The sequence below is a fragment of the Armigeres subalbatus genome, chromosome 2 (genome assembly GCF_024139115.2).
Source record: "Armigeres subalbatus isolate Guangzhou_Male chromosome 2, GZ_Asu_2, whole genome shotgun sequence".
Classification (NCBI taxonomy): Eukaryota; Metazoa; Arthropoda; class Insecta; order Diptera; family Culicidae; genus Armigeres; species Armigeres subalbatus.
In genome coordinates this window covers 409,601,217-409,620,833 of record NC_085140.1, presented here as the reverse complement: position 1 = coordinate 409,620,833, position 19,617 = coordinate 409,601,217, and the positions used below count along the sequence as shown (strand labels likewise).

The window sequence follows — 19,617 nt, the reverse complement described above, 5'->3', positions numbered from 1 at the left end:
CTTGGGCTCACTGGTGACTGCCGAAAATGACACCAGCAGAGAAATTCGGAGACGCATAGTGGCTGGAAATCGTACGTACTTTGGACTCCGCAAGACGCTCCGATCGAATAGAGTTCGCCGCCGTACCAAACTGACAATCTACAAAACGCTAATTAGACCGGTAGTCCTCTACGGACACGAGACCTGGACGATGCTCGTGGAGGACCAACGCGCACTTGGAGTTTTCGAAAGGAAAGTGCTGCGTACCATCTATGGTGGGGTGCAGATGGCGGACGGTACGTGGAGGAGGCGAATGAACCACGAATTGCATCAGCTGTTGGGAGAACCATCCATCGCTCACACCGCGAAAATCGGACGACTGCGATGGGCCGGGCACGTAGCCAGAATGTCGGACAGTAACCCGGTGAAAATGGTTCTCGACAACGATCCGACGGGCACAAGAAGGCGAGGTGCGCAGCGGGCAAGGTGGATCGATCAGGTGGAAGATGACTTGCGGACCCTCCGTAGACTGCGTGGTTGGCGACGTGTAGCCATGGACCGAGCCGAATGGAGAAGACTCTTATATACCGCACAGGCCACTTCGGCCTTAGTCTGAATAAATAATAATAATAATATTTTTATGTAACAGAGGTAAATTTAATAGTTTTAAGCAGGTTTTAGTACCTCAAACTCAGCAAAATATCTTCAGCTTTTTGGGCACTCACCGTTAACTAATTTACTTGCAACAAGCTGCATTTGACGGGAAATCCTACACCATTGTTTCATTTGGCTCAATTGGACTAGGGTCTTTAAAGTTAATGTCAAAAACAAATGATAATGTACAAAAAGGCACCATTATCGCTAGGTTGATTATTCTGGGTATTCCTATTTAATATTCTATTAGCATTTCTACAGCTATTATTTGAAAGCTTTACAATGCCTGAATCTGTCGTAACGACTTGTGTTGACCTAATGCGAATCAAATACCATTTAATCCAATTTCCACGAACTGGTGATTTCCGATAAAATACATTCCGATTATAATTTAAATTACAACTTACTTTCACAGAACTTTGATAGTCACACACTCGCAGTATTGAAATGACGATACTTACTGTAGTTAGTTTTATCCTTTTGTTGAACTGTATCAAATGGACGATAGCCAGTACCGATTCACGAATTATTGGTGGTTATGAAACTAAAATTGAGGATGTTCCCTATACAGTTTCGCTTATTATGAAAAACTATGGTCATTTTTGTGGCGGTACTATAGTCTCGCGCATATACATTGTTACGGCGGCGCACTGTGTGTATGATAAGATACCTGCTGATATTACCGTTCGTGCCGGGTCCACTTTCAAGAACAAGGGTGGTAAGATCCGAGAAGTCAAGAAAATTATCATACATCCAAAGTATGGTAAAGATGTATCACTGGACTTTGACATTGCGTTATTGGAACTGAAAAAATATTTGGGGAAAACTGACTTCATCGACTCGATACCCATAGCCCACCATTTGGAAATGTTGTTCAAAAGACAATCTAAATGCATTGTTTCGGGTTGGGGGAAAACCAGGAAAAACGATAGTCGGTTCCAGCCTTTGAAGAGTGCCAAAGTACGAATTGTTGACGAAATACAGTGCCAGAAAGCACTGACTCGGAAGACGATTACCTTCAATATGGTCTGCGCTGGAGGCGACAAGGACGACGCCTGTCAGGGAGATTCGGGTGGCCCAATGGTATGCAACGGGAAGCTTGTAGGGGTGGTCTCCTTCGGTGAAGGTTGTGGCACATTGGGTAAACCTGGAGTATATGCGTACGTTCCTCAAATGTGGGAGTGGCTCACTGGTTATATTGGGGACGGGAATTGGGTTGATATTGAATAAATTGCTAAGACAGTCTTAGAATATAATTTTAAATTATTTAGTTTTATTTGATTAGTTATGAAAGTTCAAAGAACGCGCCCGCATATTCTTCCTTCATACATTAGATTACCTTAGTTGATAACATAGATAAAATTAGTGCCAACATTTAAATTCTTTACCGATCCATTGGTGAGGAATAACTGCTTTTTATCCACGTCAATGCTGAATGTGCCATTTTCAATGGTCAACTTGCCGTTACGGTAGTCCTGGAAAGTTGGTGGCTTTCTTGGGCCAAGAATTGGATCTTCAAAACGCAGAATTTCCAATGCCGATAGGTCAGCTGTAATGAAAATTTTAATAAAATTATGTTAATTTCATTTAGAACAAGGTTACGCTGGAACAATTATGTTTTGCCTTGAGAAAACATGCGTGTATTAATTTATTTGATGTTATTCATGCTGATGTCAAAGCATCAAATTTATAGGCTCAAGCATACGAATCGCGATATCGCGTGATTTGTAGACTACTTATTATAACAAGAAAAGAAACAGAAGCGATTCTAAACTAGACTGTGATAGAGTTATGCAGGTAGACGAAAATTAAACACATCTTGTTTCAGTGAGTTGAGAATAAGAGAATGAAAATTTTATTCATTCATCACAACAAGGTAAATATGTTACACCTAGAATGGTTACACCGCTCTTCGGCAATATTGCTATGTTGCTTTGATATACTGCCCCTATTCGCATAAGCGTCCCATGTCAGTTTTCTTCAACTTGAGTAATACGCCGTTGAATTTTTCAAACTTGTTTTACATGGAGAAATACAAAAAAATCTAATAAATTGATAAAACCTGCAATCTTCCTGAAAATTTGGCATAATATTCGTTTTTTGTATACATTGCTATGGAGCTATGAAATGGACAATAATTATATTTATTTTTTGTGCAGAAGTGTTTCAAAGTCTGGAATGTGACTGTTATGCGAATAAATAGCAAGATGGGACAACACAAGTGGGTTTTAATTTTCAAATTTCTAGAACAAAGTCTATTATTTTATCAGTTTTTCTTAAAGCTGAGGTCATTTTAAGCTTATTTCTGGAAGAAAATCAAAATCGTCAAAAATCGACATGGGACTCTTATGCGAATCGCGGCAGTATAGATTATGTTGCTTCTCAACATTGACTAACCGTACACCAAGGATCTGTCCATATACCACATATACCAGGTTTTGGTCAGTTTTGGATAACCTCCTCCCCCCGCCATGGATACCCTACTATATGAACCATGGGCATTCGCCAACCCCCCCCCCCCCCTCAACATTATCCACGTGGTGTATGGATCGCCACGAAATTACTTCTTTTAGTTGTTTTCAGGGACTACCAGCAATATCACTTGATAGAGAAACTTGATGTAATGGTTCTCGTTTTTACATCTCATTTTCAAGGTTTCACTGGAAATGATGCATATGACATCTAATGTTAACATTCGGTATATCAAGTATTATATGTGGCTCATAGTCTGATGGCAAATAGAACACTGTGAAAGACCTCGACAGCTGAACGTAAAAAATACGAACGAGGTAGCATTTGCAACTCAGCCAAAAAAATCCCAATTAAATTTTCGGCAAAATGTGTCATTCCGCGATATGGTCAGTTTCCGCGCAATGTACATTCCGCGAAATGATTTTCCGGAATATGTCGCATTCCGCGGAATGGGACTCCGCGAAATAGCATTCCACAGTGTGTCACTTATTTATTTATTTATTTTGCTTATTTCATCTGACTGTGTCGTCTACATGAAAACTTAAAACTTAAGATAAAATATCGATTGTATAACATTTCACCGAAAACTACTTCGCGGAATTCATTTTCGCGGTTGAACATTTCGCGGAATAACATTTGGCGGTTTGTAACTTTTCGCGGTACGACATTTGGCGGATTGTACCTTTTCGCCGAATGACTTTTGGCGGAATGTACCATTTCGCGGAATGCACCATTTCGCGGAATATTAGTAATAATAGCTTAGTGTTCATTCAGCACTTCCACAATTATTACTGTAAGGGGATTCTAAGCCTAGTTACCTTTTTTTTGCATTCGTAACACGATATTAAGACGTTGAGACTTTTATGCATAAAAAAGTTTTTTTTACCGATAAATTTCCTAGACCGTTGAACCCAGAAGTTGAACCCAGCCTCCTAGTCTATGCTGAGTCTTGCTTGGCAGCCACGCATCTTCCCGCACAGCTAAAGAAGGCCTCTCAGAACATGTACAAGTAATTTTTGAAATTTCAATTGCCCCTTACAAAGCCTTCATTATATCTGGCAGACGGACTCCTCTTTTTACTTTGTTACGAATAGGAATTTTTCTGAATAATCCTTTATTTGTTCCTTTCGCCTTATACCGAGAAAACGTATTCAGTTTAACATGGAATCATATCCTCGTTTCGCTTTGTACCGGGCAGAGCAATCATTGAAAGAACGCATTACCCCTTCCTTCGCGTTATACCAGGCAGACGCATCCTTTTATAGAAGCATTACCCCTCCCTTCGCCTACCTGGCAGATGCGTCCTTTCGTCTTATACCGGGCAGATGCATTCATTCTAAGAAGGCATTAACCCTTTCTTTGCCTTATGTAGAGCAGACGCGTTTTTTTAAAGAACGCTTTATCTCCTCCTTTCACCTTCTACTGGGCAGACGCTTCCATTTAACGAAGGCATTTCCCCTTTCTTCGCGGGCAGACGCAACAATTTAAATAAGGCGGGCATTGCATTGTTACACTTCTCTTCACCTTTTACAGGGCGCACGCGTTCTTTTAAAGAAGGCATTATCAACTTTTTTCCCCTTAAACCGGGCAGATGCATCCATTTAAAGAAGGCGTTACCCCTCCCTTCGCCTTAAACCGGGCAGACGCGTGCTTTTAAAGAAGGCATTATCAACTCCCTTTGCCTTATACCGGGCAGACGCATCTATTTAAATAAGGTATTATCATCTCCTTTCGCCCTATACCGGACAGATGCATTCATTTTAAGAAGGCGTTACCCATCCCTTCGCCTTAAACCGGGCAGACGCGTTCTTTTTGGCATTATCAACTTCTTTCGCCTTATACCGGGCAGATGCATCCATTTAAAGAAGGCGTTACTCCTCCCTTCGCCTTATACCGGGCAGACGCGTGCTTTTAAAGAAGACATTATCAACTCCTTTCGCCTTATACCGGTCAGACGCATCCATTCAAAGTAGACATTATCTTTTCCCTTTGCTTCTTACCGGGCAGACGCGTTAATTCATAGAAGGGACTACCTTCTTTCTTTTCTTTATACCGAGCCAACGTGTCCATTTCAAGAAGGCATTGTTCCCTGGTATAACGATCGTATGCGGTCATTCAAAGAAATTATTACCTTCTTTCATTGCTATAAATCACAATCCGGATTGCATGTAATTAAGCAGAAATCGGTAAATATTTCAATAATAATTATTCTAACTGAATTCCGCCAAATGGCATTCCGCGGAATGACTTTCGGTGAAAAGGTACATTCCGCGAAATGTCTTTCGGAAAAAAGGTGCATTCCGCAAAATGTGTTTCGGAGATTTGGTACATTCCGCGGAATGTCGTACCGCGAAATAAAATTCCGCGATATGTTTTTCGGCGAAATAGTATACAACCTAAAATATCTGTTTAGCCGAAACGCGGATGAACTGATGTTGAAGTCGAATTGTTCCGACACCTCGTTGAAATGGCGGATCATAGCGACAAAGCAGCTATTCGCAGCATAATTGGTGTTATGCCTTTCTTCGAAGAGCAAATCTCGAGGTCGAAGGGATCGTGAGGGTGGATACAATGGAATTTTTGCCAACAAATCTGGCACGTCGTACTCGGATAACAGAAGTTTGGCGATGAAAACGGCTTGCGCCTCGTTTCTCCGCTTATCAAGAGTATCTAGCCAGCGATCTAGACAGCGATCAGCATATGGTGGTAAATTCAGCGGGTCCGTCCATGGGAGATGGCGCAGGGCATATCGTACGAACTTGCGTTGCACAGCTTCAAACAGCTTGATATGGATTCCAGACAGCAGAAGCAAATTCGAGTTGAGAGCGTACCAATGAGTAGTAGAAGGCTTTGTAGCATAAATGATCGCGGAATTCATTTGAGATTTCAAAAATAAAACCAAGCTGACGATTCGCTTTGTCGATCGTAGTTGAAAAATGACGTCTGAAAGTTAGCCTGTCATCCAACACGACGCCTAGATCTTTAACATGATTCATACGTTGTAAAGTTGTACCTGCGATACTGTAATCGAAAACCACGGTTTCGGCAGTGCGATGAAAGCTTATTACGCAGCACTTTGAAACAGCCAGGACCATCATATTACGCTCACACCAGCATTTGAATAAATCCAAGAGCTTCGCAATTCTTGGCAGTCCGCCAGATTTCGAATAACGAGGTATAATTTGAGATCGTCTGCAAACATCAATAGCAGGCCTCCACGCTGCAGGATAAAAGTTACGTCATACAACCATTATGCTAATCTTAAGTCAAGGATAAAACTATAGCAGCTTTTTCGATAATATATGCGATGATTTTCCTCTGGCTCGAATGAAACCTCCTTGACAGCATTGTCCATTATGCAAAGCTTCAAAGCTAGATTTTATTTCATATTATTAATTGATAAGGGGCCCTCCTTAGCCGTGCGGTAAGACGCGCGGCTACAAAGCAAGACTGTGCTGAGGATGGCTGGGTTCGATTCCCGGTGCCGGTCTAGGAAATTTTCGGATTGGAAATTATCTCGACTTCCCTGGGCATAAAAGTATCATCGTGTTAGCCTCATGATATACGAATGCAAAAATGGTAACCTGGCTTAGAAACCTCGCAGTTAACCGCCATTTTACAACATGCATGTTTTCCATTTTTCTGTTAAAGAGCTCGATGAGTAGTACTCGTTAACACCATTTTTGGAAAATGGCGTTTAAGTCACTTTTTTAGATTACGGCAGTGTGAAAGTGCTTAATGAACACTAAGCTGCGAGGCGGCTCTGCCCCAGTGTGGGGATGTAATGCCAATAAGAAGAAGAAGATTATTAATTGATATTTTCGTATATATAATTCAACTTACAAACTAGTTTCTAAGCCAAGACCCAGAGCAACATCTCAACTCTTAAACTACTGCAATATAAATCAATATTCTAGTATGGGGCTGTCCATATACCACTTGGAAAGTTTAGTGGAGAGGGGGTGTATGGAGAATGTCCACGGTTCATATACATTTTTGAAAATTTATATGAGTTGTCCACGCTGGGGGAGGGGGGTATCAAAACCTGTCCACGTGGTATATGGACAGCCTATATGCATGTATGTGCCTGTATTTCCAGTTATAAATCCAGTGTTGTCAGTTTCACTGATAACTTCAACTCTTCTTAACAACATATATACCTATATATAATAATAAAGATGTCTTATGTAAAACACATATTTGAAGATGTCCTATGTGAAAGATAGCGGAATTTAAGACTTTCATACATGATGTTTCGAAAGTTAAAACTTTTTTCTAATACACCATCCAAACATTGCCCTTTTTCCTAAAATGTGGTTCATATTACAGATGGAAACGATATATTAGGAAATTATGATTTGTGTGAACTAAAAATCATAAAGCAAAATCTAAGCAAAGTTCCAGGGTCGAAATGTAGGGGCATCCATCCGACTAAATAATGAGTACTGACGGGTGTCTGATACCGTTATCTGCATATTTTTAACAATGGATGCATGCTTCTATTGATCAATTGATTATATTTCATCAAACCAATAACGATATTCAATCATGACAACCAACCAACCAAACATGAGCAAAATTATAACCACTTTTGCGCGAAATTAGGAATAATCCTATTTTCATGCGCGAAATAAGGAACATACAATGATCTCAGACTCACACCGTATTTTTTTATATAGCAGCAAATTTGGCAAGTAACATTTTTTTGAGAACACAGAGTCATTATGTGATGCAGTTTGTTACTGTTACTGTTAGTGTTCCCAAATTGGCAGTAACAAATGTCGCAACCTGCGAAGCCTAGCGACTTGCAGTTCCATGTTCCAAGCTTCCAATCGTGATCCTTTATTCGTCGCCTAGGTCGTTGCCGATTGTATCGAGTCGTATTATCTTCTATGTTGTTCGTAATAGTTGTTTTGGGCCTGCGCAAACCTCCTGTCTCGTCGGAGGGCCGTCGTGTCAGGGCTGTTTAGCGTCCCACCTAACACCAGGACGGGAACCTTCTTACAAACGAGCGTGAGGTGATCCAAAGGTGGCGGCAGCACTACGAAGAGCACCTGAATGACGATATGGCAGACAACGGTGGCGGTATGGTAATGAACCTAGGAGCACGCGCGCAGGACATGCGACTTCCGGTTCCAAATCTCCAGGAAATCCAGGAGGAGATCGGCCGGCTGAAAAACAACAAAGCCCCTGGAGTTGACCAACTACCAGGAGAGCTGTTTAAACACGGTGGTGAGGCACTAGCTAGAGCGCTGCACTGGGTGATTACCAAGGTTTGGGAGGATGAGGTTCTGCCGCAGGAGTGGATGGAAGGTGTCGTGTGTCCCATCTACAAAAAGGGCGATAAGCTGGATTGTAGCAACTACCGCGCAATCACATTGCTGAACGCCGCCTACAAGGTACTCTCCCAAATTTTATGCCGCCGACTAACACCAATTGCAAGAGAGTTCGTGGGGCAGTACCAGGCGGGACGTGGACGCTCTACCACAGACCAGGTGTTCGCCATACGTCAGATATTGCAGAAATGCTGCGAATACAACGTGCCCACACATCTATTTATCGACTTCAAAGCCGCATATGATACAATCGATCGGGACCAGCTAATGCACGAAAACGGATTTTCGGATAAACTGATATGGTTGATCAAGGCGACGATGGATCGGGTGATGTGCGTAGTTCGAGTTTCAGGGGCATTCTCGAGTCCCTTCGAAACGCGTAGAGGGTTACGGCAAGGTGATGGTCTTTCTTGTCTGCTATTCAACATCGCTTTGGAGGGAGTAATACGAAGGGCAGGGATTGACACGAGTGGTACGATTTTCACGAAGTCCGTCCAGTTATTTGGTTTCGCCGACGACATTGATATCATGGCACGTAACTTTGAGAGGATGGAGGAAGCTTACATCAGACTGAAAAGCGAAGCTAAACGGATTGGACTAGTCATCAATACGTCGAAGACGAAGTACATGATAGGAAGAGGCTCAAGAGAGGTCAATGTAAGCCACCCACCACGAGTTTCTATCGGTGGTGACGAAATCGAGGTGGTAGAAGAATTTGTGTACTTGGGCTCACTGGTGACCGCAGATTATGATACCAGCAGAGAAATTCGGAGGCGCATAGTGGCTGGAAATCGTACGTACTTTGGACTCCGTAAGACGCTCCGATCGAATAGAGTTCGCCGCCGTACCAAACTGACTATCTACAAAACGCTTATAAGACCGGTAGTTCTCTACGGACACGAGACCTGGACGATGCTCGTGGAGGACCAACGCGCACTGGGAGTTTTTGAAAGGAAAGTGTTGCGTACCATCTATGGTGGGGTGCAGATGGCGGACGGTACGTGGAGGAGGCGAATTAACCACGAGTTGCATCAGCTGTTGGGAGAACCATCCATCGTTCACACCGCGAAAATCGGAAGACTGCGGTGGGCCGGGCACGTAGCCAGAATGTCGGACAGTAATCCGGTGAAAATGGTTCTCGACAACGATCCGACGGGAACAAGAAGGCGAGCAGCACAGCGGGCAAGGTGGATCGATCAGGTGGAGGACGATTTGCGGACCCTCCGCAGACTGCGTGGTTGGCGAAGTGCAGCCATGGACCGAGCTAAATGGAGAAGACTTTTATGTGCAGCACAGGCCACTCCGGCCTTAGTCTGATAATAAATAAATAAAAATGTTCCCAAATTGACACTACATGTTTTTGCCTTTCTCGTACAACAAAGTTGTACCATTTCACTCCGAAAACGAACTTTTGATAGACGCCTCTGAGACCCATAGTGTTATATACCAATCGACTCAGCTCGTCAAACTGAGCACATGTCTGTCTGTCCGTGTGTATGTGTGTGCACAAAAGCAATAAAAAATATTAGGCAACTTTTCGTATAGTAATCCTTCACCGATTTTCTCGCAACAAGTTTTATTCGACAGGGGACAAAGCCTTGTTGATCACTATTGAATTTGATAGCAATCGGTCATTGCGTTTAAAAGTTATGAAGAAAATGGCTCATCGGACCATATAAACCCCATATAAGGTTGGTGTCTTGACTAAATGCGAGAAAGGCACCACCAATGCCAATGCACCAATTTTTTCCCAGAAGAATTTGCACATGATGAACTTGTGCTCTGGGAACACTGGTCGGCGCACATTCTCCTTTTGTTTTGATCGTAGTCGTTTGTTCGTCACTTCGATATAGTCAGATATAGTCTTGGATGTATTGTCTTCAATGTCTGTCCAGTCTTCGTCGTTTCGATGAATTCGTTCTTCACTTGTGATCGATTTTGTACATTTTCTGCTCGGTTGAGCTGGTTCCTCGCATTCGCGGCAGAGCTTAGTCTGGTTGTATGTATGAGTATGAGTATGAGACTATTGACATTTCATTTTCTATGCTAATGAATGCCGGTATATGACGGAGCAAATTAATCCGTACTACACGCACGCCGTTTGAGATTCCGGGAAAATAATGTTTCCAAGTTTCACTTCTTATAGTAACTACTTCACCAAATTTCAACAAATATGCTTCAATTGTTGAATCATTCATTGAGGGAGGCAGATCGTGTATCCTCACAGTCACTGCTTCAGAATCTACGTATACTGGTATACGAAATTCTTTACCCGAACAAACCATTGTTCTTTTCAAGTTGTGCTCCAACTGGTAGCGCGATGCAATATCCTTATCACCCATTTCGATCAGCACACAGTTGCGGGAATTATGCAGCTGTATGCTTCTGACATCGGAGTATTGAATTTTAATTTCATTATTCAAAAACTGCTGTACACTTTTAACATCCGGACGAGATGGAAGGACACTAAAATCAACTATTAAAGTGTTTTTTCGTGCACTGTACATTTTTTCCACAAACTGAATAGCGAGAGAGTTGATGTGAACACGTCCGGAGAAAGCAAATATAGGCAAACGACTGTTGAAACTAACTTTTTTTTTTTTTCGAGAGTTGACCAGTTGTAGTCTTAGGCTGTGAACCATTCCACCGATTCGTTTAACTTTTGGTTAAAATTTGACAGTTCGATGGTTATTTCGCCGTGGTTAAAAATAACCCTGCTCCGGAGCATGGTTAGATTTGACAGATCGATAGTTAAACTTTGTTCGCGAGAAAATTGGCGCCAAATTCATTTCGTTCCGAATAACTATCAATCTGTCAAAACTCAAATGGGTCGGCTTCGGAGTAAAATTTTAACCACGATGGGAAAATAACCATCGGAGTGTCAAATTTTAACCAAAAGTTAAACGAATCGGTGGAATGGTTCACAGCCTTAATAGACTGGTATCTCGACTGGGCTCTACATGTGATACACAATACTAGCAGACGACTCAAGCTATGTTGCTCACTAGGTCACTGCGGTCTGGGTTCGTATTGTGATCATACCGATACATTTCCCTTCCCGCAGTCTGTCAGTTTAAAAACAAATAATAATAATAATGAAAGCTCATCACGCGCATGAATGTTTTCCGAATAATTAACATGTAAAGTTGATTTAATGTTTTCTTGGAGCCGACATTCAATACCGAATAGTAGTCTATGTTGACAACGGGTTGACAGCGATTAACGCAACGGCGCATCATGACAGTAATTCTGTATTCTCTGTCAAAACGCGTCACCGCGCCCACCACCGCAGCCGAGCCATAACACTTTGATTTAATGTGATGGGATCATACTAGTGGACTTCGTTTCAACATGGAATAATTTAAATGGTATCGTAAATATACAATAAATTAATTTAAGTACTATTGCAATAAATCGACATAATAATCTGAGAGCTTCCATTATTTTGGCGGTTGATCAAGATTATGTCGTCATATCCTTTACAGTACTGTCTGATATCATAAATTTCAGTAGTCAAATGGTCATATTCTATTCCGCTCTTCAAAATTTAAGTCTTTAAAGTCTGGTCCAAGATTCAGTTATCAATGGTATGGTAATGCTTCATTGCGTCTATTTCCTAGCTAAATGAATGAATTTTACGATTATGAAGCATTGATTTATATGAATAACATCATTAAAAATATGTACTACTCGTTGGATAGTCATTTCTATTATTGTGAGTTGTATAATTAATGTAAAACACTACTTGTCTTCTATATTTTAGATCTGTTATTGTCATTGTGTTGTTGTCGGTTGTCTGTCTGTTATGTTTCAACATAAAGGTCTTTTATAACTTTGTCTTATTAGTGTTTTAGTCATTGTTAGATACAGAATGTATAAAACTACAAAAGAATAGTTGAGTATTGCCTTACAAATCCTATGTCCTTCTTCTATCTACCAATATCTGATTTCTCCTTTTATCAATCTCTTTTTCTCTTTTATAATCTCAACCTCCACTTTTTCTTCTGTCTCTCTTCTATCTCAGATTTTCAATTGAATATTTTTCTATCCAATAGTACAGTAAACTTCTACCTTGGCTGCTCTAAACCATTTCTGAAACAAAAATAAAAAAATAAAATTCTGTTTAATTACTGAATCTAAAATGTTCAATATTATTATTTCATTTTGTGATCAATCTATTTTTTTAATCCTACGTTTTTTCTTGGCTGATTTCTGGTTTGCTATGACATTACTATTTTGAATTTTTCAACCTGATGTAAATCCTGATAAGTCTAAATAGTTCTCCACTCCCAATTGAAAACATTCTGAAAATTGAATGTCTCTAAAATACAAAGTAGACTTCTCAATTTCAATCTATATTACAACCTATCCTATCCTACCTATGGCCACGCGTTGGCTCCGCTACTTCCAGTTGACGAGAAATGAATCGCCTGCTTTGAGCGTGCTTACAGCGGCACACTAGGAGTTAACTTTCTGAAATCAGTATGGCGAAAGGCATCTAAGGTTCGATTTCTCAAAATTAAGCATTTTAATCGAAAAAATATTTGGTAGGCGTAGTAGCAGACACCATCCCTCATAACCGGTACCAAATAGTTTTTCATAAAAAGTTCCTAATTTTGAGAAAACCAGCGTTAGATGTCTTTCGCCATACAAATTTCTGGAGGTTAACTCTTGCTGGCTATTTTGTGCATATACTATAGCGCCTGGATGTGGCTGCGGCGAGTAGAAAATCAGCCACTGCCAATAATTCATTGATTAATTTCCCGACCCCTTGGAGAGTGCTAATGAGCCCTAGCGGATCCTCCATGTAAAGAGCTATACCTGATAAGAATGCCGGGACATACGATCAGGGGCTCAGTCTGCAAAGCAGCCGATCCACTGTGAATCGTTAGAGGCGCACTGAAGTGCTCCAAATGTGATATGATACACAGATGAATATTATCTTCAGTACCGTCAACCCCCGTGACCTTGGCTAGGGACAAGAATGAATCGCCTGCTTTGAGCGTGCTTACAGCGGCACACTAGGAGTTAACTTTTTGAAATCAGTATGGCGAAAGGCATCTAAGGTTCGATTTCTCAAAATTAAGCAACTTCATCGAAAAAATATTTGGTAGGCGTAGTAGCGGACACCTTTCTACATAACCGGTACCAAATAGTTTTTCATGAAAAGTTCCTAACTTTGAGAAAACCCGCATTAGATGTTATTCGCCATACAAATTTCTGGCGGATAACTCCTGCTGGCTATTTTACGCATATACTATAGCGCCTGGATATGGTAGCGGCGAGTAGAAAATCAGCCACTGCCAATAATTCATTGTAAAATGAATTGTATAAAAAAACATATATCCGGCTCAGTAACGCCAAATGGCAAATGAGCCTTCTAAATAAACGCAAGATAGAAAAACCCAGATTATTCCACCTAGCTGTGATGGTGCCTTTCTCGCGCTAAAAGGTAAATGTAGCCTTTACGCTTACACCTCCATGATGTACAAGAAAGGCAAAACAGGTACACCGTCTAATGTTGATAGAAAATTTACACTAGTAGACGACAGATGGCGCTGCCAAAAGTTTCTCGAATTTCCTATGTTCGAATTTTGACTTTCGGACAATTTCATAGTACTATGAAACTGCATGAAGAGCAAACTTACGCCTCGTGCGTGCAACTCGAGCATCTTCATAGAACGATGAAATTCTTGTTGGGAGCAAGCCACGGATATACTTTAAAAATATTCATAGATGCAAGGCATTTTTGCCTTTCTCGTACAACTAAGTTGTTCTACTCGGGCGAAAACGAACTTTTTATAGAAGCCTCTGAGACCCATAGTATTATATACCGATCGACTCAGCTTGATGAGTTGAGCACATGTCTGTCTGTCCGTGTGTATGTATGTGTGTGTGTATGTGTGTGCACAAAAGCAATAAAAAACATTAGACAACTTTTCGTATAGTAATCCTTAATCGATTTTCTCGCAACAAGTTTCATTAGACAGGGGAACCAGCCTTGTTGATCACTATCGAATTTTATAACGATCGGTCATTGCGTTTAAAAGTTATGAAGAAAATTGTACTTCGGACCATATAAACCCCATATAAGGTTGGTGTCTCAACTAAATGCGAGAAAGGCACCACCACGCTAGGTGGATTAATCTGGGTTTTTATAACACAATATTGTTCTATGTGACTATGTCTCATCACTATTTTAATCAGAGTGTAAAATAATCGAAAATTTTTTGTGACGTGCACCTCTCTTCACTTGTCAGCTCACTTCCAGACACATTCATAGTCGGCTCTGGACTGTCAATATTCGATTGAATATTAGTCATTGAATATTTATGTACGTTCTACAAATTGATAAATTATCTGAAATCTGAACAACTTTTAAATAAGTAAAGTAGTTTATCACATAGAACTGACTCCGATTTTCATCCACGAGGCACTTTCAATGGTAAACATCAATATAAACAATGCTAATTATGTTTTTTTCCTGCACACAGTAAGCACATTCAGTGACAGCCGAATGAATGAGTTGGTGGAGTAGTCGTCTGACTATGTCATTCTATGTTTTGAATAATCATGCGATGTTTGTCAAAATTCGGAAATTGCTTCATGAAGATGAATATTTTATGCTCTGATTTTAATATTATCTATTTTTTGCAATTCGCAATTATTATGAAATTCAATAGTGATCAACAGCGGCTTAGTCTCTGTCGGATGCAACTTGTTGCAAGAAAATCGGTTATGAGTTACTATGTGAAAAATTGGCTAATGTTTTTAATGGTATTTTGTGCACACACAACACACATACGCACACACGGACAGACAGACATTTGTTCAGCTCGTCAAGCTGTATCGATTGGTATATAACACTATGGGTCTCCGGAACTCTTATCAAAAGTTCGTTTTCGGAGTGATATGATAGCCTTTCGGTACAACTTTGTTGTTCGAGAAAGGCAAAAAGGTCACAATAGCAACATTTAAAGAAAACAAGCAACTCCATAAATTCGATTAGAATTAGGTACCTACCTTTAAATTCAATCTGCTTTGCCAATTTCTCTCGGAAGATCGAGCTCGTGTCACCCTCACACAGATTCAAGTTGACCGTAAACAAACCAGATCGTTCGATTGGATTTTCAAGAGTGACAGAGACGAATGGTTTAACGGTGAACACAATGTACGGAGCTCCCGGTCGTACCTCTTCCTTCATCTTTTCAGGGGCATCTGCTTCTTCGGTGAAACGAATGTTCAATGTTTCCAGTTCCAAAGTGTTCTTCAAGTAACTCATATTCTTCTCCAAAACTTCCCGTTCATCAAAGTCCAATGTAACATCCATGGCGCTCTTTCCCGGTCCGCCAGCAGATTCTACACGTTCTCTAACCATCTGAGCGAATGGCATTACACGTTTCATATACTTCTTCAGGATCTCTTGTTTACCCAGCTCCATAGAAATTACTTTGTTATCAGGAAGAGCGTTGGTCTTTTCGTAAAGTTCCCGCATCGTGTCCAGCACGCAACTTTGCCATGGTGGGAACGACTTGGCCACCCAAATTGTACCCTCACTGGGCTTCACTACCGTCGGAGCGGCGACAGTTTTCCCAGCTTTGACCTTAGTTTGGGAAATTGTTTTGAGGCTCACACGGAACGAATGGGCGGCATCCATTAAATAGGCAGAGCATTTAATTTTCCGCTCGTCGATTGCACCAGCTTGTGGCCACGTCGCTTTCAGGATGCTAGTTTTGTTGCCTAATTGCTGCCAGACATGTTCGGCAACATGCGGACAGATTGGAGCAATCAGCAATGCCTGACGACGGACGAATTCTAAAACCAATTCCACATGCATTCCATTAGATCCGCAGAGTTCTCTGTACTTGTCACGTGCCGATTGGAATTCGAAGAATCCGGTTCGCAAAGCTTCTTTGTACAACATCTTCTGATAGTAGTCCTCTGTTTCCTTTACCTTCAGATTCATCTCACTCATGAACACGGCATCATTCAAATCATCCAGCGGTCCTTTCCGCAACATGGTCTTTGCAGCAAGTGTCTCCTTTACCCACTCGATAAATGTGTACAGCCGAAGGATTCCGGCATCGGCGCTACTTTCAACAAAGTTAGCATCTTCAATGCTATCGCCTGCATCGGCCAGACAAAGTCGCGTTCCATCGGCACTGAACTTGGCAATCGCCTCGTACAGTGTCAGGAAGTTACCATCCGATTTGGACATCTTGGCCGAATTTAGCAGCAAATGACCGTTGCATCGGATGCCACGTGGCCATTTAGACGGGTCGTTGGGCCACATGGCCTCATGATTGTACAGGAAAAAGGTCAGATGGTTCTGGATCAGATCCTTACCAGAGACTCGTAGGTCAACTGGGTACCTGCAATGGTAAGTTGAAAAATATTATAATGTTGTGTTTTGAAAGTTGGGAAAATAAATAGGTAAGACACAGCTCTAGTCCTCGAGTCCAATAGTTGAAAAATATGTACGTAATAGAGAAATTGAAAACAATTTTCCCATAACTAAGTACGCTGCAATTGTTTTTAGGATTTCAGATGCAAACTAAACACAAATTGATTAAAACAAATAAAGAAATAATTAAAGATACTTTCCAATAGTTGAACTCCTTCTTCAGTTTATCCAAATTTGCCTTTGTGATCTTCGACGAACCAGGCAGCTTAGCATCTTTGAAAAAGATATAGTCCCAAACTTCGGCAGTCATATCAGCTGCCGTTATTCCCAATGGGCTTGGTTTTTCTCCTCGGAAGGAACCATTTTGGAGCAGATGTACCACCGTGTAGAACGCCATGTAAATGGTCGAATCGGACAGCGATTCAATCAGCCATTGATCGTCCCACGGAAGTCTCGTGCCCAGTCCGTACGTTCTTGAACATGCATATTCATGCAGCCAATCGAGACAATGTTCAAAATTCCTGGCAACCTCGTCGTGATAAAGCTGCATCGTGCGCATATGGTCGGTGGTAGTCTTCTGCCACTTTTCCTCGCCGTAGTTTAAATACCACTGATTGCACAGAGCCACCACGCAAACGTCACCCGATCGGGAAATGATCGTCTTCTCCGGCTCGTAGTACGTATCGGCTTCATTGCGGTCTACCAGATATTGTTTGAGATCTTTCTTTACATCTTGCACCTTCTTTCCGGCATGTTCACCAACAAGCAGCACTCCATCGTAGAAACCTTTGAGATAAACAAGTTCTTTGGCCTCCTGTAGTTTATCTCGATCATTTTGGCTTTGGACTTTAAATTTATCATACGCATAAACAGCACTAAGCTTACCCAGACCTGGTACCTCAATAATAGGAATTGGTTCAAAAGGTAGAACCATCTCATCCGTAATGGAGTACTTTTCGCGGAAGGCAGGCTTCTTCTGCAAATCTAACAGTGCAGCATAATCATCAGGAGAATCAGATGGTACGGACGTAACAATACCAGTTCCTTTATCTTCTTTAATCGACAACATCGGCAGCGTGTAAATTACTTTGTGAGCAGTCAGAGGAGCCGATAGTGCCAGTCCCATAATTTCTTGTCCAGTCAACTCGGCAATTTCCTTGACTTGGCCTTCTCTGGCAGTGAAGTCTTGATAGGCCATATTCCGAGCAGCACGTCTAGTGCAAATCCAAACTTCCCCATTACGAGTGGTTTCAAATGCGATGTATTTGATATCCGGATGCACCCAACAGTTAGTTTGACCGTACATAGTTTCTGGCCTCAATGTACCACAGACCAAATAAACCGCCGTTTTAACAGATGCCAACTTGACAGGGAGCTTTCCTGTAACTTTCATCTTAATCAAAGTATACTCTTGGGGCCCAACACCTTCTCCTGATGATCTATCATGATCCATACAAGGTTGCCCGTCCTTGGGCGAATAAATTGTATGCCTCTTGCCGTACATAATCTTTCCTCGCGCTTTCAGATGGTTAAACTGCCACCTAACGAACGAATCAAAGAATGGGTTAGCATCTGTCGTAATAAACGTCCTCCTCCAATCGATATGACACCCGATAGCCTTCAGATCCTGAATGGCCAACGGTGGAAAATATTCCAGCCAGTGGTCCGTGTTGGCAAATTTTTGAATTTCCTCATCCTTCAAACCAAGACTTTGCATAATTTGCCACTGGTATTTGGCTGCCCCAGTTTTGGCCACCGCCTTGCTTTTCTTTCCCTTGCTCTTGTCCTTTGGAATCACATCTTTCTCCTCGACAATCTCTACTTCTTTTTCAACTGGAAAAACCGGAGGACATCCGAACGTTTCCATCTCACGTTTCAGTTTATCCGCGCAGGCCTTGATGGGCATACCGGTGCAGTGGAACCCGAAAGGAAACAGCACCTGCTTCCCTTTCAAACGATTGAATCGGATGGCGAATTCCGCCTTGGATAACGAAAAAGTATGCCCCAAGTGTAGCCTTCCGTTCATGTACGGAAACGGGAAAGTAACCAGAAATTTCTCCTCCGGACTTTTCCTTGGCGTGTCAGCGGCATCGTTTTCGTGCAACTTTTCTCGATCCCATCGCTCCTGCATTTCCCGTTCGATCTTTTGCAGGTATTCCACCTTAAAAGTTCCCTTCCGTTCAGTCGCCTGAAAATCAATAAACATTTCGTGGAATTCAATATGCAACGCTTTTGCGAATTGCATCACTTTATTTGCCAATGTTTAGTCACTACACTTACCATTTCACAGCTATGCAACTATTGAGGTGCACTTCACAATAAAACTAAATTTATTCTGAGAAGAAAGCGAACAAACTACTCCACATGGAGCAGGAACGAAAAATGAACAACCAACACACGTCGCACAATCCACAATCGGTGTTTCACACGGTTTCTGACAGCTGATGCGGCGGCGGAGCGGGTAACTTTCAATGACATATTCTGTTTCGGTTTGTATAGACCGGTACAGCCCGCATCAAGTCCCGCATGAATCGAGGGGCCGTAAAAAGCTCGCAAAGCCTGCATAAAATACCCGAAAAAATATTATCAATTTCTCGGTATTTAAAATTTAAAGTTGGGGCCTTTCACAAATTACGTCACGCTGAAGGGGGAGGGAGGGGGTCAAGCCGAGCGTTACGATCCATACAAAAGAATTAAACCTTCCATACAAAAAGTATTACGAGGGGGAGGGTGGTGGTTCAAAATCACCAAATTTAGCGTTACGTAATTTTA

General features: G+C 41.6%; 2 protein-coding genes across 2 annotated transcripts; one reads left to right on the top strand and one right to left on the bottom strand.

Moving 5' to 3' along the window:
- The first annotated feature begins 1,047 nt into the window (after positions 1-1,047).
- LOC134213365 (trypsin 3A1-like) lies at positions 1,048-1,896 on the top strand. The gene has a single exon (XM_062692371.1). The coding sequence runs from the start codon at positions 1,081-1,083 to the stop codon at positions 1,861-1,863; it is 783 nt and encodes a 260-aa protein (XP_062548355.1). The 5' UTR covers positions 1,048-1,080; the 3' UTR covers positions 1,864-1,896.
- Positions 1,879-19,284, bottom strand: LOC134213366 (leucine--tRNA ligase, cytoplasmic). The gene is made up of 4 exons (XM_062692372.1): positions 19,126-19,284; positions 17,047-19,033; positions 15,465-16,814; positions 1,879-2,182 (listed from the first exon to the last, which is right to left on the bottom strand). The coding sequence occupies exons 1-4, from the start codon at positions 19,126-19,128 to the stop codon at positions 1,974-1,976; spliced, it is 3,549 nt and encodes a 1,182-aa protein (XP_062548356.1). The 5' UTR covers positions 19,129-19,284; the 3' UTR covers positions 1,879-1,973.
- Between the last annotated feature and the right edge of the window lie 333 nt (positions 19,285-19,617).